This window comes from Panthera pardus, unplaced genomic scaffold, assembly GCF_024362965.1.
Source record: "Panthera pardus isolate Hobbes unplaced genomic scaffold, ASM2436296v1 HiC_scaffold_17, whole genome shotgun sequence".
Taxonomy (NCBI): Eukaryota; Metazoa; Chordata; class Mammalia; order Carnivora; family Felidae; genus Panthera; species Panthera pardus.
Genome location: NW_026526732.1, coordinates 128,472,041 through 128,496,799, shown reverse-complemented (window position 1 = coordinate 128,496,799; position 24,759 = coordinate 128,472,041). Strand labels below are relative to the sequence as shown.

Below are 24,759 nucleotides of genomic sequence, written 5' to 3'. Positions count from 1 at the left end.
CTTTAGTAGTTATGGTATTCTCCTCTTCCTTTGCAGCCTATTTCTGAGGTTTTCCTAAGCTTCATGGTCAAGCTCACTCCAGTGAATGACTGAGGTCAATCAGGGTTGAGGGGATTTAGGCTTCTCTGGATGCTTCACATATATCACCCTATTGAAGCCTCAGGAGGAAGTTACATGTAGGTTTTATATACATGATAGTCCTTTGAGGTAGATACTATTTAACATATTTAATAGTTAAGAAACATGGAGGGAGGGGTATATGGGTGGCTCAGTTGGTTAAGGGTCCAACTTTTGCTTTCCATGCAGGTCATGATCTCATGGTCATGAGGTTAAGCCCCAGGTCGGGATATGCACTGGGCATGGAGCCTGTTTGAGATTCCTCTCTCTCTCTCTCTCTCCCTTTGCCCCTTCCCCAGCTCTCATGCTCTCTCTCTATCAAAGAAGAAAAGAAAAAGAAAAGAAAAGGAAAGGAAAGAAAAGAAAAGAAAGAAAAGAACAAAAGTGGAGGGATAAACAAGCAAAGCAATTTTCCGAGATCACACAGCTATTAATGGACAGAGGTGAGCTTTGGACTCAAGATGTTCTGGTTCCCAAATTCATACTCTTTCTACTATTGTATTTCATACAATATCTGCCAAAAGATGAGTTTTCTGACCACTGTGCTTGCTTTTTTGTTTTTTGTTTTTTTGTTTTTTTCACAAGCAAGACAGATGCCCTTTTATTCAATATTAAGAGCTTCTTACAGTGTTGTTCATGGAGGATTCCTGGTCTTTGCTCTCTGACCCTCAGGGAGGGTATGTGCAGGGTGTCTTTGCAGAGAATCCTGGGCCAACATTTCTCTGGGAGAGCACTGGGGAGATGAATATACCACCATGTGTATATTAGAAAAGGGACCTGCTTTCATGGGATTATTGAGGCACAGCGCATCAGAATTAGAAAGGACTTAGAAATCATTTAGTCTAGTGACTTCATTTTACAGGCAAGGAAGATTAGATCCTATGGAATCCTCCATAGTCACAATCTGATGGACCAGACCATGGAAGAACAAAGATATGCTGGGGGACATGAAGAGTGTGCTCATGCTCAGAAATGAGGAACATGTTGTACAGAGGCATTCTGTGAATACATCCCTAATGGATGGCACTTATTACTAGTACCATGAAGGGGCTGTGAGACCAAAAGAGCTGGGGATTCTCTAGCTTCAGACTGGAGTGGTTACAAGGAAGGGGAACTGTCAAGAAAAGTCTGGAGTGGTTCAAAGACCTCAGCTATGTAAGCCCCCATTTGTCCCTGGGTGCCAGGGCCATAGAGCATCACTTTAAGCAGAGCCAAAGTACAAGGAGAAATATGGAGCCCCATACCTGTGTTTAACCTATTCTGTGTAAACTTAGAACCCCCAAATTTCCTTAAATAGAGCTAAAATCTATGTATTTTAGCTGGCTGTGGGTGTACATCCTCTGGAATAAAAAGGGGAAATGCCCCAAATCTTAGAAATCTAGGCACTAAATAAGAAATTCTTTTCAAACTCTTATCTCTGTGCCCAGTGAATTGGGAAAGGCATCTAAGTCCTTGGGGACTCCTCACTTTGGAGCTGCTCTAGGCATTGACTTTGACACTACTGGTCTAAATGTGTTACTTAATTTGGTATTTGCTAATTATTTTCTTTATTTTTGTTCTTTATAAATGTGATTCTATACACTGTTTCCATCCATTATATAATAGGCAAATTATGTGAAAAGTGCACACACGTCACCTGTATAGGTATTGTTCAAACTCAGTAAGTTGATTTTACGATTCAAAGTTTGAAAAACATTGACCTCACCATGGGTTTCTTCACCTATAAAAAGCAGACACTGTGGGATATTGAATAGAGTGGGGGGAGGGTGGTGGTGAATTACTATTTGTACTGCACTTGGAAACATGGCAAAATATGGTAAAGTGCCCAATGTTGTTTATAAAAGTATTACTGTTGTTGTTGTTGTTATTGTTATTATTATTACCACAACCCCCTTTGTGGTCATTGCTTCCTCTGCCTGAACTCTCTGTAATGTAACTAGGAAAGTAAGCTCCCCCTGCCTGTTTGCAGAGCAACAGTTCTCTGTCCTTAATTTACAGTGATTAATTCAATATGAATACATGTTTTGAGATATTTATTTCTCAAGAGCTGTGCTATTTTTACCCTGGTCCATTCATTCTTCCCTGGTTTCCCCAAGTGATCAATCAGAAACACTTAGCAAAATAGTCATCCTGCTTAAGGATCTGGTCTGGGGCCATGTAATGCAGGTGACTACCTCCAACAGAAACTATAATCCCCAAGCTTCACTTTGTTATTGGTTCTTACTCTTATACTCAGTCCCATAATGATATTTGTACATGTATCTCATACATGTATACATGCCTACTCAAGAGAATCATACAAAGATACTCATAAATGAAGATACACTTGCATGTCTAAGTATGCATTTACTTACAGATAACTATGTACAGAAAGAGAAAAGAATCATTTACCCATATTGGTAAGTGGAGTAATACTGGAATAATCCTATTTGCCTGGGGATAGATGTTGTGATAAATGGTTCTCGGTTAATGTGCTGAGCTATCAGGATATGCTGGCCATTTATCATCTTGAACGCACGCAGGCAAATGGGATTATTATTACAATAAACTGCAACTATCTATGGGTTGTTCTCTGTGTGTCTAGCCCTCAGCTTCTGTCCTACTTGAGAAACTCAAAATTTAAAACAAAATTTACAAAGTCAGGGAACTTTTCTCTTGAAATAACTTACTGAACCTGATCATTTTTTAAAGAGCAAAATGAATCTGGAAGATGAATTATTTGATGCTCTGGAAGGATCAAGTGCAGAAACTTGAAAGCTGAGAGTCTGTGGGGGCAAGCACTTCCAAGCATCTGAGATAGGAGGGAGGCGGTGGGAGAAGGCAGACAGGTAAACCATCTCGGAGCACAGTTGGGTCTTACCCTGAACAAGGAACAAGCAGCACTGCCTTCCTTGTTCCTAGTTCAATTGCATGTTTTCTGGCTCCTGCCTTCCAGGCTCCCTGCTTTGAGCTTGAGACCCCTTGCCTTCTAGGGCCCTGGCAGGAATGTGGGTGGATAGGTAGGGGTAGTGATTCTCTTGACGATTCAAGATGTGTATCCTAGAAAGGAATACACTCTTATGAAGGATTCTGATTCTGCAGAATTGCTCTTTTTAAGGGTCCAAGTTGTTACATGGATCTGCCACTCTAGATCAGATCTTGGCAGGAGAGGGTACCCTGGAGTTCTTGTAATTTTCTGACAATATGGATGTGGGTGCTGGCTGGCTCAGGTCTTAGTTGTGAATGTGTGTGCTGGAGTCAGGAGGAGACAGAGAGAATAGTGCTCTTTCCAAAGTCTCAAGCCCACCCTAGGTATTAAACATTTTCTCTCTCAAGTTCTTTCCAATGTTTGACAGTCTAGGAGAAATAAAGCTACCCTTGCATTGAGAGATCCACCCTATAGATCTGGATTCCCAAAACAGATTGAGGACCTGGCTTTCTGTCTGTTATCTATCTGCAATAGACCAGTGTGTTGGAAGTAAGTACCAATAGTACCTTAAAAAAGAGTGTGGGCAGGGCATTTGCCTTGTGTCCATGTAGGGACTGGACTCTTCCATCCTTTCCATGATTCACTCCACTTCACTACCCCAATGTAAGATAGTAACAATAAATGCCTAGACACTCAACCCACTTGGAGCCCTATGCCTTCCAAATGGTGGGTCTTTACACCATGTGATGATTAATCTTTCTTCTAACACACAGATGGTCTTTTTTCATGCATTGGCCTGTGATCAAGGTGGGATTTGGGGCATAACCAAGGTGTACAGGGACCAGGGCGTTCTGGTAGCTTCAGATGAAGCTTCTGGGGTATACCGTCTGAGAAGGAAAAATTGGATGCAGATTTCTTCTGTTTTGAAGAAGAAACTTGTTTCACTTTGTCTGAGTGATTCTTGCATCTGATTCAAGTGGGAAGGTGTGAGAAGGGGTGAGTAAGGCTATCGGTTCTGACAAAAGCAAGGCTACCACTGCTGACCTCTCCCTGTGGCTGAAGATGATTTCTAATTTAATTTTTTTTTCCTGCAACTTTCCTATTAGCACAGGAAGGGTGTTATGTTTTGTGCTTGCCTTCTTTAAAAAGCACTCAAATTATTTTCTCTGTTGTTTATTGCATTCATGGGCAGCAGGCATTTCTTGGACAATGGGATTGCAAAGGCTGTGAGCACTGTAACTTAAAAGAAATGCAGAGAGCACTTAGTGGGCAAAGTGTTCTTTAAAGGCATCCCAGAAGGGGTGAAGGAGGCCTTGGCCTGGTCCCACAGATTCAGAGGTAACTTTCAGAAAGCGCATTGAAGATATTCCTAACATCATCAGGCACTTTCCGCAGCCCTCCACCTCCCCTTCTCTATTTTAGAAGGTCACCCACAGGAAATATGCTAGATTGATTGATGCTGACAGGGACTTATTTGTGGTAGAAATGAAAGTAATAAACCTCAAAGATTGGGATCCATTCTGGGTGTCACAATTTCAGAGGAGCCCTGACAAACTGGAGTTAGGTGGGAGATGAGGGAAGCTGAAGCCCCATCAGGGGTCAGAGGGATGAAGTCAGGGGAGGTATGAAGAAATGTGACAGTTGTTTGCAAACATTTGCAGGGCACCAGGTGGAAGAGAGTTGGGCTTTGTTCTGTGCCAATCCAAATGACAGGATCACTGGGTAGGATCAAGAGGTAGAATTTTTTCCTAACAATTGGAGCTACCTGACCATGAAATGGGCTGTGTTGTTGGGTGATACTCTTTGTCAGTAGAAGTCCCAGAAACTGCAGCGCACAACCCAATTGCACTAGGCATGGATGAAGCGATTTCATTCTTATTATCACAGAGCCTGAGGTCCCCTGAGAACACAGTCTGCAAGTCTTGAGGCTCACCTTTATTCTGTTGAAAGGAACAGTTCTAGAGTGCATGTGTCGGCAAAATCTGGGGGGTGGCGTTGGGAAGAAAGGACCCTTGCAAAGGGACATCTTTCAGCATCATATCTACCACATAGTAGGTACTCAATAGATATTAGTATCACTGCTACATGAGGAGGTAGCAGGGCACAGTGCTTGAGACTTAGGTTCTGAATCAGCCACCCTGAGTCTGAATCTTTGCACTACATTTTAAAAAAATATTTATTTATTTTTGAGAGAGAGAGAAACAGTGTGAGTGGGGGAGGAGTAGAGAGAGAGGGAGACAGAATCTGAAGCAGGCTCCAGGCTCTGAGCTGTCAGCACAGAGCCTGATGTGAGGCCCAAACCCATGGACTGCAAGATCATGACCTGAGCCAAAGTGGGACCCTTAACTGACTGAGCCACCCAGGCACCCGACACTACTCTTATAAGCTGTGAAACTCGGGCCAAATCAGCCAACCCCTCAAAGCCTCAAACTCCTCTACTACCTCAAGGGAGATGCTAATAGCATCCTCATTAGGGTGGTTTTATGGATTAAATGATGGAAGTGCCAGTCAAGTCAACCCTACTTGTACCCCATGACTCATAGAAATGGCCAATAAGAAGGCAGCAGCTTCTCAGACACATTCCTTCGGCATTATATGTAAGTTGGGAAACGACAGAGAAAGATAAGCCTGCCCACTCACTTCTCACCTTCTCAGTCCCCACCCCAGGCCTTACCGGAACATCTTCCTCATTGGTTTTGTCACTCCAGGACCATCCAGGTATATCCAAACATTTCGCAGAGTTTCTTTTAGAGGATTGGTGAATTCAACTGTCACCACCATGTCAGAACCAACCATCCTAGTGCCGCGGACCTAAGACATGAGTTGGGGGAGGAAAATGCAGTTCATTAGCAGCACATAAAAGCTTTCTGCTCTCCTGTGTCCTTAACCATCTTCACTTTTGCTGGTTTTACAGAATGGTTATTCTTTGGCAATGGAACCAGGATGATGAGGCTAGCTGATTGCTTTGACTGGGGGATACCTATTGAGACAAAGATGGAAAATTACTAATTAGGATCACACTCTTTTCCTCATTAGGAAAACCACCCTAATTAGAGCTCAGGTTAATAGCCGTGACCACCAGCTGCTCTCTATCAGCAGGAGATGGAAGTGCACTTGGTGTAGCAACACATTTCCATGGTGAGGGTGGCCAGGCAAACTCTGCTTCTGGACAGGACTCAAGCTTCCTGCCAGGACACCGGGGGTGGGGGCGGTGTCTGTGGAGGAATTCCTAAGTTCAAGAGGAAGAGATGGCTCCAGGGTTACTGAGCCTTCTTACTTTTAGGCACACTTCGAAGAAATATGGCCAAAGAGGGAGTCATCACTGTGGAACTTGAAGAAAAGGAATCTGGACGCTAAAATAGGCCAAAAAGACTTTTCATCCACAGCTACAACACCTGAGTCCAGGAGAGAGTAAGGCTCTTTGTTAGTAAGTTTATCTATGACAAGTCTCAGAAGGATTGGGTATTTGGCAAAGCGTCACATGAGGTGGCCTGAGTTCAGTGTCAGTTCAACACTTACTAGTAGTGGGGCCTTAACCTTTTTGAGATTCAGTTTTCTTGTCTCTAAGACTGGACTGACATTCCCATGGGGTTGCTGACGTGGAATGCTATTACTGTTGGCTCTTTGGCTGTGTTTATTAGGTGCCAGGAATGGTATGCCTTCCTAACACCAACCCAGTGAGCTGGAAAATGGCCAGGTGGCTATGGGGTTTGCTTGTTTGTTTCAGAGGTATGTATGCTGAATGGATGGATCTGCATAAGCTCTATACAACTTGGGAATAATAATAGTAGTTCTTCCTTTCTAAGAAAAGGGTAGAATGAGAAAATGCATGTAAAATAGCTAAAACACTGCATAGCATGAGACAGAAGCTCCATAGCTTATGGCTCATACTGTTTTTGGAATAGCAATGTTCAAGGTAGCTTGTTTTATTCACCTTATATTTATATTTTAGTGCACTTTCAACTCCAACATGTAGCCAGTGCCCAGCAAACATTTGTGAAATTAATTTCACTGTTTAACAATGGAATTTATTGAGTTTTCTACATAACAGCCCAGCCATTGTTATACCCCATTTCTTTAAGCAGACATATAATATAGAAAAAAATCATGTGGAAATGAACTTTTTTATGAATAGAGGGAAAGAGGAAGGATAATGCCCAGGAAAAAGACTCTCACTTACTGAATCTGCAGTAAAGAATAAATCTTCATTGCTTCACTGTTTAAGACACAATTTGTGTCTAAATTTATGTCTATGGGATTTTAAAAATCTATGAGAAAAATGAAAATTGCAGCCCAATGCTCTGTGTTTAGTACATTCAAATCCACACCCGCTGGGGTGGGGGTGGGGGATCCTGCCATCAGAGGGATCAGGGGGTAGAGCAACAATCATGGTGGTGACCATGGCAGGTGTCACCAAGAGAGCACAGATTGCATGCCAAGTGGTGTGTCTAGCCTGTCACCAGTGGTCTTCAGCCTGGCGTGCACAAAGAGTCAGCTGGGGGACTTTAAAAGTCACAGAGGTGTAGGCCCACTCCCAAGCAATTAACTCAGAATCTCAGGCAGAGCCTGTAATAAGTTTATTTTAAGCACCCCTGTTGATTTCTAGGAACCAACTTAGAAAACTGCTCCCCAGTTGAAAATCTCTGATGCAGACAACACATTTGGAAGACAGGCTGAAATTTTCACCGTCTTCCCCAGATGCCCTGACTCTATCGATAGAGATACTGGAAGTACAGAAGTGCATTATTAGAATACTCTTAGTGTTCTTGGCTTAATTCTCAAGTGTGGCTGACATATTTCTCATAAGTTGGGAAAAAAATTTCAGAACACTTTCACATTTAAAAAAAATACAAGATAAAGATAATGTTTACAAAAAATGAATTGGAGAAAGTGGGGCTACTTCAGAGATGCTGTTGGTAGAAGTCTGCTAGGATCCCTTTAACTTCAGGGAAGAACTATTTTAGAGCCATCTGCCATCTTCATGGCATGCTATTACAAGTATGGACATAAGCCCCTTGCAAAAAATCTGATAATAGCTACTGGCCCTTCCTCAACACAGACATACACAGTGATGAATACAAGATACATACACCTCTCACATGTGGTTTTAGAGGATTCATTACAGACTCAGAAGGTCTGTCTATGGCCCTCCCTGGGTCTGTGGGCTCCAGGTGAAGAATCATTTCCATACGCCAATTTCCATGCTACCTCTGCAGGAAGATTCCTGCACTGTGGAAAGCCAAGTGCATCCTTCCAGGTCACTCTTGACAGTGATGGGGAAATTTAGTGTTTGAGAGGTTGGTGCCCATGCTCAGGCCTTCACGGATAGGCTTTAGATCTGACCATGACTTGAAGATTAAGCCTTCTCAGATATCTTCATGCCTAACCAGTTTCCCCTCAGATGTCATCATCGTAGCCATCTGCTACCATGGGCATGTAAATACTGCCCAGGCTTTCCTGACAATGGAGTGGGCCAGAGAGAAGTGGGGGCAATGAAGGGAGAGGGCTATTCTCACATTGTAGAGTGCTTCCTTTGCAGTTAATGAACACTCATTTTCCTTTTCCCGACATTCATCTTCTGTACCCAGAATTTAAACTTCCTTTGCCTGACTACTGAGATGATAATGAACCCTAGAGACTCTAACCAAACCAAATACAAAGCCTGTGTAACATTTAACATCACTGTTTTCTGTTTAGGGAAATTAAGTGGAGATATGTTCCTCCCTTCTTTTGAGGAAAATGGAACACACACATGGTATTTTCACAGTATGTGCTGATTTGAGCAAGGAGCATGCTATGGTATCTGCGAAATGCTGAGAAGGCCATGGTGGATGAAAATGTCTGTCCAAATCTAATTTTTTAAGGAATCTTCACCGGTCCCTTCTCTTTCATGCTGTAAAAATAATTCCATATCATTGTAGTTATATTTTGGATTTTCTTGCTATCATAAAAAGTTAAACAAAAGAAGCCCTAAGCAATCCAGAGAAAGTTAGGTCAGGGAGAAACTTTTATGTGTACTTACTTTAGAGAAGGGTAGCCATTACTCAGGCCAAAGAAAAAAGATAAAGTCTATGTCATACTGCATGACATCAAAGTCTTTTCCATGTGTTTGATGGCTCTGATTGTTTTCAATATCCCATTTAAAAATACATGTTTTGGGGGCACCTGGGTGGCTCAGTCAGTTGTGTCTGACTCTTGATTTTGGCTCAGGTTATGATCTCATGGTGGGTGAGGTTGAGCTCTGTGTCAGGCTCTGTGCTGATAGCACAGAGACTGCTTAGGATTCTCTCTTTCCCTCTTTCTCTGCCCCTCCCCTGCTCATGCTCTCTGTCTCTCTGTGAAAGTAAATAAATATTAAAAAAAATAAAAATATCTATTTAAAAAATTTTTAAATGTTTTTATTTATTTTTGAGAGAGAGATACACAGTGCAAGCAGGGGAGGGGCAGAGAGAGAGGGAGACACAGAATTTGAAACAGGATCCAAGCTCTGAGCTATCAGCACAGAGCCCAACCCAGGGTTCGAGCTCATAAACCATGAGATCATGACAGGATGCTCAACCGACTGAGCCACCCAGGTGCCCCCAAAATATCTGTTTTTTTTTAAGTTTTTATATATTTTGAGAGAGAACATGAATAGGGGAAGGGCAGAGAGAGAGAGGGAGAGAGAGTATCCCAAGCAGGCTCCGCATTGTCAGTGCAGAGCCCAATGTGGGGCTCGAATTCACGAGCATATGAGATCATGGCCTGAGCCAAAGTTAGACACTTAACTGACTGAACCAGGCACTCCAATGAAAATATGGTTTTAAATATTGACATAAAATATGATGATTTTCCAAGTTAAATACCATTCTCCAATTTTGACATCCTGAGTTCTTGTCTATCATACTGCTTAATGATAATGACTAGCTATTTTGATTCTTTGTGAACAAGATAGTTACTAACGCAGATACACACACATACATGTAAACTTTTAGAGGGAATTACTTTGTAGGAAGTCACAAGATCTCTTCCATGGAGCATATGCTTTATAATATGCATAACTGTATTCAAAATTGAAATGAAATGAGGGAAAAAGTTTGAGAAAGAAGTAGTTTAGGTAGCAATATAATTCACACAGTTTATTATTAGTTCACCTCACAACACTTACTTCAAGTGCCATCAATAATGTATTACATGTATTATTGGAAAATACATTTTTTCTTCTCTCTAGCCTTGCTGGTAATAAGTAGCTTCTTATTTGTGAACTCTGCTTACCAGCACCAGCACTACCACTGCTGAGTTTAGCATTTACTCCATAATACTAATGGTTTTATGGTAGTCAGGCAATGTTCTAAGTCTGCACCATCCAATATGGTAGCCACTAGCCACATGTAGCTATTTAAATTAAAATCAATTAAATTAAATTAAAAATTCAGTCCTTAATTGTACTAGCTACATTTCAAGTACTCAATAACTACCTGTGGTTAGTGGCTATCATATTGGACAGTGCAGATTTAGAATATTCCCATAATCATAGAAAGTTCTATTGGACAATTTTTGTCAAGTGATTTACTTATATTTATTATTTAATTCTCACAACCCTATGAGGTAGGTATTGAATCTTCTTTTTATAGATGAGGAAATTGAGGCACAGAGAAGTTAAGTAACATGTTCAAGGTCACATGGACAATAGTAGGGGAAGTAAGACTTGAATATGGAGAATCTGGTGCCAGAATCTTGGCTTAACCGCACCCCCTGTACCGATAGCAATAATAGCAATAATAGTAATTAGTTATTAATTAATTGGTAATTACTAATTAGTCATTAGCAATAGCGATAGCACCTCACATTATTTTTAGTGTTTACTTAGTAATGCAGGCATTGTACTCATAATTTTACTTACATAGTCCTCCCTCCAGCCCTCCCTATTGGCTTGGGGGCAAACATTATCATCATCTTCATTCAACTGATGTCATTCTGACACTTAGAAGATAATCAAAGGACCCGAGTTACAGAGCTAGTAAATTGGCAGAACACAGATATGAATCTAGGTCTTTCTGACTCCGAAATATTCATCTTTAAACATTACGTACACTGTCATCTCTGACAGCAGAGAGGCAAAAATAGTAATTTTTAAAAATGAAAATAGCTTCTTCATTTTCTGAAATCCACTGAAGAATCATTCTCAGTATTACCTTCTGTTACCACTAAACTTCCAGGTAAGCACGATGATTATACTAGAACCTGAACTAAATTTGAAAATATATGTACAACCCAACTCTTTGTGTTTGACTTCATGGGAAAAGAATCTGATTCCTATGCCAGAGTAAAATGTGACAGGGTAGCCTTGGGGCCTTGATATATTACTTGACGATAATAGGATTTTCCATTTAAGGTAAAGATAGAGATATCATTTTAGAACATAGTGGGATCATATAAAGGTAGGTAAGATTCGTTATTCTTGAAGTTTTACTTTGTGTCTGTGTGTGTGTTTTTTAAGATTAAAAAATAGCAAACAGGAAATATAGAGAAGAAATTATGTTTTAGGCATCCCAGTTAGCAGCAATTTCTCATTTGTATTCCCAAGTCTAGGTTGTTCGATGGCTGTGCTGAGTGGGGAGATGCAAATGCTCAGTTTACAGTGGCCGGGCTCACTCACAGACGTACTCTAGGATGCTCTCTCCTGGCTGACGGAGCACACCCACTGTCTGCTCCTCTGTGACCAACAGCCACGGTTGGGTGGAGAGTCAGCTCCCCAAGCATGTAAAGTCATGGCTGATGGTGCCCCACCTGGGACCCTTTGGGGATGCTCACAGCCCATCAGGGCTGACGTCTTTGTTTTTCTCCACAGATTGATAGGACAGTGGGAAGGGGCACAACTGTAGTGGTTGGGACACAGAAAGTGACCACAGTTGGAGGAAACCGAGGGGAATGTGCTGGACTCAGGGTCTAAAGACAATGGGGCTGCCACTGTATGTCTTTGGACTGAGTCACTTGAACTCTCTGGGCCTTGGTTTTTTTGTGTGGTTACTGGGAGGATTCAATGTGATATTATATGTTAAATCATCTGGCAGAGCATCTGAAACATAGAATTTATTGGGTCTAAACGCAGTTGAGGTTTAAAGGGAGATCATGTTGCCAGAGTGACCATGAAATCCTTCTCACCCATGAGTTCTCTTATGTGGAATGATGCGGATATAGTTTCTCAGGTACTGGAGAAGAGAGTCACAAAGGAGAGAAGCTGCCAGCCTCCACCAACACTTGAAAGAGAAGTGGAGAAGCCCAGGTCCCCACGGCCCTGTGCCAGCCTGCCTGGTGACCTATGGTCCTGGTGACCCAGACATGTGGAAGAGACATGGAGAACCCAAGGGAGGTTGGAAGGGAAAAACGTGCTTGGTTGGAGACAAGGGAAGGAAAAATGGGTCGGGGTTCGGGGACATTTAGAACACCAAGTCTTTGTTCTCATTTTTTTTTGCCTCGCTGGAAGGTATCAATATTTAGGTGGTCGCAGAACAAAATGCAACTATAGGAACGTCTCACAATTTACCCAGTAACCGTCATGGTGACATTCATTTCTCAAGTGGTTTCCCAGTTTTACCCTCCCCTCCAGGGCACAGGTCTATACATTGGGATGCTGGAGGAGTAGGGCTTGGGCACTCCCCACAACCACCTTCTGCCTTGCTCTACCCTGGTTAAAATGGGAGCTTGGGGGGCACAAGCAGAGAAGGAGCAAAAAGGATTCTACACTTAATCTCAGTAAGAATGCTGAGTGCCAGTTAAGAAAAACTGATGGTGTTTCAAGTCAGAAGAGATGTGGATGTGGGGCCAGCACTGGGGTTTATCTGTGCAAGTTAGGAAAAGGGCACTCCTTTTTTGGCATGGCAGGTGGAGAGTGGGATGGATTTGGTCCCCTCTCTACCTCCCCCATCCCCAGGCTGGGTGCAGCCTGCCCCAATGTGGGTGTTGGCTTGGAGTGGGGCCCACTCAGAGGAAGGTCTTGGCACCCATGCTGGGGAGACATTTCCTATGTGACCTGTGTTATCCTTATGACTACAAGCCCAGAAAGCTGAGACCCCACTGGTCAGTGCTGGTCCTGCTGATATTCTGCCTGTTGATTTCTGTGAATTCCCTCCCTTCGCAGGCTCTGTATATACGGTAGCCAACCCATGCGAGAAAACAGCAACTGTGCTTCTGAAACTGACCTAGGGCAGCCACTGCTAGAAGGAAAATCAGCAATCTCTCCCTATTTCAAAGAAAAAGTCAATAAAAATGTTCTTGGTGTTGACCTTTTCTCTGGTTATTTTTTTAAGAGCATTTGTTAAAACCTGTTTATGGAGTGGGCACCAAATAACTATTTGTTGAATGAACTGAATACATGAATGAATAAATGAGTGAATGGCTAAAAGGGAAAAATCAGAGGGAAGAAAATTCTTTTATCCAATGGAAAAAATATGCTCACGCTGGGATGCCTGGGTGGCTCAGTCAGTTAAGTGACTGACTCTTAATTTTAGCTAAGGGCATGATCTCACGTTAGTTGGTTCGAGCCCCAGATCAGGCTTTGTGCTGATAGCGTGGAGCCTTCTTGGAATTCTCTGTTTCCCTTTCTCTCTGCCCCTCCCTTCTCGTGTTCTCTCTCAAAAATAATTTAACATTTAAATTATTGCTCACACCAATGGAATATTAGTTGGCAGTCAAAAAGAATGAAATCTTGCCATTTGCAACAACATGGGTGGATGGAACTAGAGGGTATTATGCTAAGCGAAATAAGTTAGTCGGAGAAAAACAAATATGTGATTTCACTCATGTGGAGTTTAAGAAACAAAACAGATGAACATAGAGGGAGGGAAGCAAAAATAAGATAAAAACAGAGAGGGAGACAAGCCACAGGAGATTCTTAAATATGGAGAACAAACTGAGGGTTGCTGGAGGGGTGTTGGGTCGGGGGATGGGCTAAATGGGTGATGGGCATTAGGAAGGGCACTTGCTGGGATGAGCACTGGGTGTCATATGTAAGTGATGAATCACTAAATTCTATTTCTGAAATCATTATTACACTATATGTTAACCAACTTGAATTTAAATTTAAAAATAACAACTAAAAAAGATAAAAATAAAATCTTGCTCATGTCACTCTTGGCCAACTCCTATACAGGTGGGGGCGGGGCCCAACCTCAGGGTGGGGGAGGAGGTGAGGCAGGTCAAAATGCTGTTAAAAAAGCTTGGAGGGGAACCTGGGTGGCTTAGCCGGTTAAGAGTCCGACTTTGGTTCAGGTCATGATCTCACGGTTTGTGGGTTCAAGCCCTGCGTCGGGCTGTGTGCTGACAGCTCAGAGCCTGGAGCCTGCTTCAGATTTTGTGTCTCCCTATCTCTCTGCCCCTCCCCTGCTCATGCTCTGTCTCTCCTTCTCTCAAAAATAAATAAACATTAGAATTTTTTTTTAAAAAGCTTGGAAACAATCATTCTCATTTTAAATGTTTAAAAGATTTTTTTTTTAATTTGGGGACACCTGTGTGTTGATAGCTGTAATTAAAAATTTATTTCTTAATTTTAAGTTTTTATTCTAATTCCAGTTAGTTAACATACAGTGTGATATTAGTTTCAGGTGTACAATATAGTGATTTAACACTTCCATATAACACCCTGTTCTCATCATCACAAGTGTCCTCTTTAATCCGCATCACCTGTTTCACCCAACACCCCCCCTCTCATGGTAACCATCAGTTTGTTCTGTAGAGTTAAGAGTCTGCTTCCTGATTTGTCTCTCTTATTTTGTCCCTTTGCTTGTTTGTTTTGTTTTTTAAATTCCACATGAGTGAAATCATATGGTATTTGTCTTTCTCTGACTTATGTCGCTTAGCATTATACTCTTTAGCTCCATCCATGTTGCTGCAAATAGCAAGATTTCATTCTTTTTTATGTCTGAAAAATATTCTTTTGCACACACACACACACACACACACACACACACACCCCTCTCCCATATTCTTTATCCATTCATCCATCTATGGGCACTTGGGCTGATTCTGTATCTTGGCTACTATAAATAATGCTGCTATAAACATAGGGGTCATGGTTGTAATTTTTTTAAAGTCACACAAGTAGAAAGTGGTTATGTTTTCTTCTCACAAAATTGTTCCCAGTTCATAGGAGAAAATTAGTTCTGCTGTTTCCTGACGTTCTGCAAAGGTTGCAGGGTGTGTTCCACGTGATAATACTAAAGAACTGTTTTAGAATGGCACTTGGAAGAGTTTATTTCCCAGATACTGAATGGAGGTCGTCTGAGGAATAGATGAATGCCTCGTCTCTCAGTCTTACCCCAGGCACTTTGAGGGTCGTTCCCCTCCTGTGAGGGTTCCACAGGGAACAGTGCATGTGCTGAACACCCAGAGGTCAAATTTGATGTCACTAAATAAGGTCATGTTCACTATAGGCTAGACGGCCACATGCTACCCTAAGCAATTCTCTGGGGTGCGCCAGCTGGATTCACAGGCATGGATGTGACCAGGCAGGGGACATTTATCAGCAACTACTAGGTCTTGGTGTGGTCTAAGCATTCTCACAACCATCATTGATGTTAATACTCACAACTGTGAATTTTTTTAAAAAATTTTTTTAACGTCTTATTTATTTTTGAGACAGAGAGAGACAGAGCATGAACGGGGAAGGGGCAGAGAGAGAGGGAGACACAGAATCGGAAGCAGGCTCCAGGCTCTGAGCCATCAGCCCAGAGCCCGACGCGGGGCTCGAACTCACAGGCCGCAAGATCGTGACCTGAGCTGAAGTCGGACGCTTAACCGACTGAGCCACCCAGGCGCCCCACAACTGTGAATTTTTGCATGTGGCTGTATTGAATAATAAGAGTAATAATTATTAATGTGTTACACTTTCTGCAAAAGGGGACATAGAAGTTCAGAGAGAGGATGTGTGTGAGAGAGACAGAGAGAGAGAGAGAAAGGAGGGAGAGGAGGAGAAGAGAAAATAAGGTGGTGGCTAGGCATCAATGGTTGAGTACATGATTATGGTACCATTCTAGGTCCCTTACGGGGATTATTTCAACAATCCCTCCCAGAAACTCAACCAAGTCAGTACTTTACATGTGAGGAGGTTGAGTAATTAGCTCAATTAGTATAGGATAATGAACCCAGGAAATCCAGCTCCAGCCATTGAAGCCACTGTGCTGTTCTGCCTCTTTGCTGAAGGGCCTGCCAGTGTCCCTCTGGGTGTTATCACCCTAGTTGATTAGAGGACATGAAAACCGAAGCCTTCCCTGCTGAGAGTGGGAGAAACCCACCAGAATGCTGTCCCCATGTTACACGCCACAGATTGCAGGCAAGCCAGTTGTTAGCCTGGAGAACAACCAGCCTCCCTCCATAGCCCCATTCTCTCCAAAAGCGGCTGTTCACTAAAAATCAAGACTGTGAAGTCTTTTCCTGACTTTCAGCGTCTTACAACCATCAACACATGAGAAAAACTCTATGTCTGATTTAACAAAATATACTTTTCTCATCAAAATGGTTTCTTTTAAATGTTTTATGTTTATTTTATTTTTGAGAAAGAGAGAGACAGAGCACAAGCAGGAGAGGTGCAGAGAGAGAGGGAAACACAGAATCCGAAGCAGGCTCCAGGTTCTGAGCTGTCAGCATAGAGCCCGACGTGGGGCTTGAACCCAAAAACCGTGAGATCATGACCTGAGCTGAAATCGGTGCTCAACTGACTGAGCCACCCAGGTGCCCCAACAAAATGTTTTTTGATAGCATGGAAAAAGAGATACATGTTCATTAATGTTTACTGGGTGTCTCTCTCTGCCATTTTCCACATGAGGATCATCTAAGGCCACACACGGTGGGTGCTGGGGATAGCTAACTGGGAGCATGATTTAACCTAGTCTCAATCTTTATTTTCACAGGGACAAATGTAGTCCCAGACGGGGCCCCTTAGGATGTAAGGACATGTCCACTGAGCTAACTGCTTTGGTTGACAGTGACATGGGTTCAGATAGGTGGGCCAATATTGTTCCAGGTTGATCTTTATTTACTCTACAAAGGGAGCAAGGTAGGGACAGCAGCACACTGGTTGCCAGGCTGCTCCAGTCCCAAGGCTGAGGCTGGGGACTCATGGAAGAAGGCAGTGCCTTGGACAGAGGCTTTGAAGAAAAAGGAGAAAGAAAACAGGGTTCTATTGGGAGGGCAGAGCTGACAATAATGTTACATTCATGCTCTGGAATCTTCACTGGAGCTTCTGTTCACAGCCTATTATAAATTCTCAGGCAAAAATGACTCTGAGCTGCCTTTCTAGGTTTATCTTCACTAGTCTCCTGTTGCCACCCTCGACTCCAGTCAAGGCAGGCCTCTAGCTCTTTCCATGGGCTGTCCATCTCTCTCCTTGCCTGTTGCTTGAGATGTTAACCATTCCTTGAGGATGGCCTATTGTTCTGCAGCCTTGAGTTTTGATGCCTCAACCCAATGTGATCTCTCTTCCCCTGAAGAACACAGACCCTTCGTTAAGGCAGGCACTTTCCGTGGAAGTTCCCATGTGAGAGAAGTGTAGCCTTGTGGTTATCTGCATGGTCAGAAAAATTCCACTCCTTCCCTGATCAGCACGTGATCATGGGCAAGTCCTTTATGGACAGAATGGCAACCATACTAACAATGCCCCCAGATGCTCAGTGTTTACTCTGCATGGGACTTGGGTATCCATCAACTCATTACACACACACAACGATCTATGAGGTGAGCACGGCTCTAGTGCAGAGGAGAAAACAGAAGCTGTGATAGGTTAAGTGACATGTCCAGGCTCACACACATGAGAAGCAGGTTTGATCTCAGAGAATTTGGCTCCAGAGCCCTTTTACTAAGATGCTACCACCCCCCTGGGGCCTCTGTTTTCTCATCTATAAAATGGGGACTGCAATGATACCCACCTCATAGGATGGTCATGAAGATTAACTAATATAATACAAGAGAAGTACAATAATCTAGAGATCAGTGGCTCCTAGCTGCTGTCATTGTCATCACCATATGCTGGTGTCCCAAATGAAACTGGATGGGCTGGACAGTCATGTCCTCCTAACCCTTTGCGTCTCATGTGGTATCACCCTGTGCCCAGCATATTCATCACAGTGACTTTGAGAAAGTCTGTCTGCTCTGGGCCTGATCCAGGCTCAAAGAGATCAACAAAGGGTTCTAGATTTTTCCTAGAATTTGGGAACATGTGTCCTAAGTAATTGTGGACCCCTGAGCTATTGTGCTTTTGTGCTTTCATGGTGTTTGACTCCCTTGCCAACTCCTGCTTTAGACAAATTGTCTAACCCCTCTCCCTGAGGTCTCCTGGGCAATGTTTCAACATAACATTTTCTTTCTCCTCTCCCCTCTGCCTTCTCACCTCACCTCTCCTCTCCCCTCCTCTCCTCTCCTCTCCTCTCCTCTCCTCTCCTCTCCTCTCTCCCTTTCTCCTGTTCACCCCTTCTCTCCTATTCTCTGTGTCCTCTTTCCCTCTGTTGGTCACTCTCAGAGTAGGAATGGCTACCTGGACACACAACTCCGTATTTTATTTCTCCAGTAGGCTAAGCAGCATCCTAGGGCCCAGGCCTGTGAGCCAGAGTTTCTGGAACCAGGGCCTCTCACAGCTCAGGGACATTTGGATGGCTTTTAGTGTATGGTGCTTTATCCAGGAGCACCTCTTCCCTTGCTTGGATTTAGTTCATCCCTGGGGCTGATATGGTAATAGGTTAGTGGTTTAGGGGCAGCTGATGTGAAGCTGCTCCTGCCTCCTTTCCTGCATAAACAGCACTGGACAGGAACCAGGATTTCCATCTTGCTCATGCTGGAGTCCTGGTTCAATGGCCCTGCCTCTAAATAAGTTTCCTCCAGGAACAGCATGCCCCATCCCTTTCTGGAAATAAAAATTAAAAGGAAAACTGACCTTGCAACTCTTTTAAAGGACACTTGCCCTGCCCAGGTCACTCAACTTGTGGCAGAAGGCATTTCCATCACACTGCTTTTTAAGTCAACCCAGAAGATAGCCAACGAATAATCCTTCACAGAAATAATGTCTAAAAGATTGGGGCACCTGCATGGCTCTGTTGGTTGAACATCTGACTCTTGATTTCAGCTCAGGTCATGATCTCATGGTTGGTGAGTTTGAGCCCTGCATTGGGCTCTGCCTTGGTGTTGTGGAACCTGCTTGGGATTCTCTCTCTCTGCCCCTCCCCCACTAATGCTCTCTCTCCCTCTCTCAAAATAAATAAATAAACTTAAAAAAATAATGTCTAAAAGACGAAAAGGATTAGTTGCCTTTATACATCCAGTTTATTGACAGCAGTGCAATTAAATTCTATCTTATGCTGTGGTTTGAGGGTTCCACAGCTTGGAGGGGCTCCTCCTGAGCCCCTTCACAGGCACAGGGCATGGGTTCATAATGAAGTGGAGCACGCGGCCCTGCCCCCGAGGGAGCACCTACTATGGGAGGGGGGGCCCCGCCCTGGTTATGCACCGGCACCTGATGCTACTGAATTTGTGTTCTCACAGCACTGACACACCTCTGGAGGAGCCCTCTGCTACCCCTCCATGTATTTGTTTCCTCTTCTGCCTGCAGACTACACACCCTCATTTTCCCTCTGTCTCCTAAGGCCTCTTTCCTGGATGGTGCTGTGACAGACAGCTGTGGGTGGTGCCTGAGTGGAAAGGCTCAAAGACACGTGATGACTTAAGCCTTCCTTGAAATGAAGGGCCTGGGCTCTCTGTCTCAATGGGCATGACGGGTCTGTGTTTGGATGAGCCGCTTAGGGTGACTCATGTCACGGTCCTCAAGTGCCATCCACACGGGTGCCAAGACTCAGTGACAGCCCCACTGAATGCTACAGGATAGTCATTAGCTTTACAAATGATTCACAGCAAGTGATTCATAAGACACAAGGAGTGCTGCCTCCCCTCCCCCACCACCTTTAGGGGCATTTAAAATATGCACAACTTGGTAAACTTTGATTATCACTTTAGAAGAATGAAGCTTAAGACCTGTGCTAACTCTTTTAATCACTTCAGGAAAAATGTTCTTCAGCAACTTGGGAAGGCCTCTAATCCCTGGGTAAGGCTCACAAATGGTGTCATACTCCAAGGACATGGATGGAGGCGTGGATTTCTGCTCATAGGGCAGGAAGGTGTCTCAGGATGTGGTTACAGATGCTGCCAGTGCTCCCCCAAAAGAGGGAGCGACTAGGTTGCTATATTTGTCTTCCATTCCCACCCATCCTCAGCCCTCCTCTGCCAAATTCCTTTGAACCACTTGGGCAGAGATTTCTGGTGGTAAATGGAGAGACAACATTAAAACTAGTAGCCAAACAGTCAAACTAACCCTATGGTGACAGAAGTCAGAAAGGTGGTTGTCTTGGTGGATGGGGAGGGGGTTATTGACTGGGAAAGACACGAGGATGGAACTTTTTGGGATTTTGGGAATCCTCTATGCCTTTATCTGACTAGTGGTTGCAAGGTGTATACGTATATAAAAAGTCATCATCACCAAGCTGACATCTCAGTGTGTGCATTCTACGGTATACAGTTATATCTCCATGAACAACATTACTGCCCCAACACAGGTAGGAGATGATCCCAGTGGTTTCCATTTCATGCCACGCCTGACCCACTTTATTCTGGAGATACTGAAATTCTATCTGTATCCATTACACATCTTTATCTTCCTCCACAAGTATGTTTATACCCATAGGTTATATTTATATCTGCAGCCACATCTATATATTTAAATCTGGAGAAGGGAAAAAAGTGTTCTATGTGTGTGTCTATATATAGGGCAGTTTACTTCTTTCAAAGAACAGGAGGAGCTTAGCTCCCCCCTCCTCATGTTTTTTTTTTTTTTTTTGAAAGCAGGACATTCACACACACACACACAAACACACACACGCACTAAGCCTAGTTGTCTGATCAACAACCTTTCCTTCTCCCTTATCTGAGATGGTAAAACTGACCTTGATGATGAGCTTGGGGATCGCCAGCACGGTGGATTTCTGCTTGGCCAGAATGTCCCTGGTCTCACTGACACGCGCTGTGACAAAGAAGTGCAGGAACCCTTGCTCTAGCAGCTGGCTCATGTACTCGCCTGCTCTGATCAGCACTTCCTGTTTCTTGACTGGTGGGGGAGAAACAAACATACAGAGCATTAGGCCCGGAGTGAGACCTGCTTGACTTGCCCCAAGTGCCCCATCTTTCCCATACTAGCCCAGCATCCACCAGAAACACAGCAAAGGTCAGGGGCAAATGGAACAGAGTCAATCAAGGACAAAACCTCCTGCTTCTCAGGTAAAACAGGAATGTGCTAGAAAATTTAATATTCAGTAAGCCTTACTAGAGAAAATGAGCCGATTTGCTCCCAACAGTGCTTTTGCTGTTGTAGAAACGCAAAGCCGCAACAGAGATGTTCAAAGTCAAAGACCAAGGGGTTTTAACTGGGGCTGCTTTGAGCTGACCAAGGACAATATCAAGATGGCAGATGTGGAGTAGTGAAACCCAAGGCCACTTCATACAACAAGAAATATCTCATAGGCCATAGGCCACCGTTAGGCAAAACTGTCAACTACTTAAACCCTTCCCTTGTAGTGCTCCACATTTTCTTTCCAGCCTTTTATGTACCAATCTGACATGATTTTTCTATTTAAGAGAAAGAAGCCTTTGAAATCAGTTTTTACCCTAGGCATTCAGCTCTCTCCCACCCCCTTTCTATTTGCAACTTAAAAGACCTCTGCCAAATCCTTGTTTCCTCAAGTCACTGCTGTTAGCTTTCAGGTGTTGAGGACAGGACAGTGAGGAGAGCATTTGGAAAATGGGGGAGGGGTGGTCTGGGATCCCTTCTGCTCACCATCCGGGCTGAGGACAGGAATACTCTCCTGTGGTTCTGAGTAAAACAGTGAGGTTCTGTTTGGCAGCATTGCCCACTTTCTCTATCATTCTCATTTGCCACTGCCCAGGATTCAAGAGAGCAAAGGCCACTTTTGTGTTATCAGCCCAGCAGGCAGGCCCAACGGGGAAATGGGTGGCTCATGCCCCCATCCCCACGCCCAGAACACAGGCTCTGTAAATGTTTACGGAATTGAACATTTCCACCACTGCTTCCCTGCCTTATGTCTGCCTTTGGCCCAAGATTCCTTCTCCCTGTGGAAGTTATTGAAAGGAATGATTCCCATGCTCCATACTTGAAGTGCAAGGGACAGTCCCCAGTTGAAGAAATCTGAAATGAGGACAGGACTCTGTGTGGGGTGAGCCAGGGCACAGTGAAGGCCCCCTGACTTGTCATCCCACAGGCGAGGGTACATCAGGCCATGCTCATCATCTATGTCAAAGTCTCTTCATGGATGAGAAGGTGCTGTGATGGTCTTGAGCCTCTGACTGCAGTTCTCAATCCTGGTTGCAGATCACAATCACCTGGGGACATTTAAAAACCTGCCCTGCTGAGTCCCACCACAGACCAATTAAATCAGAGTTTTGGGGGCTGGGGCCCAGGCATTATTTTAAATGTTCCATCCAGGACAGTTGACTTTAATGTGCAGTTGGGGTGGGGAGGCACTGCTCTAGCAACCCCCCAGAGGATCCCCACGGAATCAGCTCTATAGAAGCCTCGGGTTACCAGAAGGTATGGCCCTTCCAGTGCAGCTGCTTGCTGCCCAGTGTGGTCTGCACCCCAGAAGCACAGCCATCACCTGGTAGCTCATTAGAGAAGCAGGTTCTTTGAACCCACCCCAGCTTACTGAATTAGGATCTGCATTTGAATAAGTGTCCATAGGACACATATTCAGCTTTGAGAAGCTCCTAGAGATAGGAAGGAGGTTCTAACAGAAGGGGTGGAGTTAGGGCAGAATTAGGGTGGACAGTCTCAATCTTAAAACCGAAAGTCCTGCACCCTGGAACCCATGCAATTCCTGGTAAGTTGGACAGGTTGGTCATTCTAGGCCAGTGGTTGTCAACTGGGGGTAACTTTGCCCCTAAGGGAATGATTAGTAATGTCTGGAGACATTTTTGGTTGTCACAACTGGGGATTGCTACCAACATCTAGTGGGTAGAGGCCAAGGATTCTGCAAAATATCCTATAATGCACACAACAGCCCCCACAACAGCCTGAAATGGTAGTGGTGTCCGGGCTGAGAAACCCTCCGCTAGGCTATGCCGAGTTACTAGAATGTATTGGTCCATCTCAGACAAGTACTAAACAATGTGGCTAGGTTTTCTGGGCCAGTCCTATTCCATTTAGAATCAGCCTTTAGAATCTATGACCTTGGCTTGACCTTGGCCCTTGAATTCTGCTTTTTTGAATGACCCATTCATACTGCCTTCTTTGGGTCTGAGCCTGGACCCTACTTCCTCTGTGGCTCCCCTGGTAATTAATTGTCCAGACACATAAGACTCCATCCCTTGACTGGCTACAACCTCAGATGAACACAAAGGGCCTCTTTTTCACTCCCCCAGATCTGGATGCATGCAGTGGCAAAATGGTATGCCTTGAAGAACATGCATTTTGTCTCTAGCTGCCTCCAGTAATAATAAAAAAAAATTGGACTCCTTCTAATTATTACTGGAGGGCTGTGTTTGACCACTGGGTTCCTTTAGGCAGGCGAGATGTGCCTGACTTCTTTCTACCAATCTTAACGGTGGCTTTGGCTACCTTTATAATGTTGGCACCAGGGCATTATTCTCTGGGGCTGGAACATTCTCTAAATCATAGCACTAAGGAAACTGGGCTGTGCTTCCAAGCCCCAGAGAACAGTGCTCCTGAAATAGTATGTTATATAAGTGCTGTGTTTTGCCACTGCACAAGAAATTGTTCTAGATAAAGTTTATTAAACGTGGCAAGAGAAAGAAGAATAGGTTTTCATTCTATGAGTGGTGGAGCTGGGATCCTGCCAATATCATTTACTGTGTCTGGGGAAAGCCAAGGGAGACACAGACAGGAGCTGCCTCATCTCTTTTTCCAAAAAGCAAAGAAAACTAAATATAGCCAAGTGGAAATGATAGCACCTTTGAAGGTACTGGAAGGTTTAAGTTATTCAAATCTTCCAAGCTGATTCTAGCCCACACATTCTCTTTAATCATCAATCTGGAAAGTATGCCTCCCATTCTACTTGGAAAACTTTCTTTGTAACACAGCCTCCTAGGACTGTACTCCGACTTGCTTGATCAAGGTCTAGAGTCAAGTGGCATTTTGCAATATACTGCAATTTTTTATTTTATTTTATTTTATTTTATTTTATTTTATTTTATTTTATACTCTTTTATTTTGTTTTATTTTATTGCAATTTATTTTAAATTGCAGTATGCAACCTATTGCCTACAGCCAATGCCACCTGGCCAGCTGTCCCTAGATCAATGACTGAGAGGGTTAATGGATCATGCCGTTCTAGCCTACGAAATCATATAAGCTTCTTATCTCATAGGATTAGGGAGAAAAGGGCAAGAAGATGGAGCTCTGGGTCTCCCGTGAAGTGGGAAAAGGATGGTGCATAGTTAAACCTGAGTGAGATTATGCCTCATTTCTGCTCAAAACCCTCTATGGGCTCCTGCACTCACTTGGAATCAAAGCTAAAGTCCTCACAAGGGCTCACAGTTCTTTACATAATCTATACCCACCACTCTTCTCTGGCCACCTTTGCTCCCAACTCCAGCTTCCTGCCTACTCGTTGAACACATCAGACATGCTCTGGCCTCAGGGCCTTTGCATTCAGTTTTTTTCTGGCTGCAAAGCTTGCTCCTTTCCTTCT

At 43.7% G+C, this 24,759-nt stretch overlaps 1 protein-coding gene and 1 long non-coding RNA gene across 3 annotated transcripts in view; one reads left to right on the top strand and one right to left on the bottom strand.

Moving 5' to 3' along the window:
* F13A1 (coagulation factor XIII A chain) overlaps positions 1 to 24,759 on the bottom strand; it is a 245,345-nt gene that overhangs the window by 85,069 nt on the left and 135,517 nt on the right. For both annotated transcript variants that reach the window (XM_019419828.2, XM_019419830.2), the window contains 2 exons: positions 20,983 to 21,143; positions 5,700 to 5,836 (listed from right to left, as the gene is read on the bottom strand). In XM_019419828.2, coding sequence (XP_019275373.1) covers positions 5,700 to 5,836; positions 20,983 to 21,143 — 298 coding nt within the window. The remainder of the gene's footprint in view (positions 1 to 5,699; positions 5,837 to 20,982; positions 21,144 to 24,759) is intronic.
* LOC128777725 (uncharacterized) lies at positions 432 to 13,289 on the top strand. Its single transcript, XR_008423058.1, has 2 exons — positions 432 to 560; positions 13,146 to 13,289. It is a non-coding gene; the product is annotated as an uncharacterized LOC128777725 (long non-coding RNA).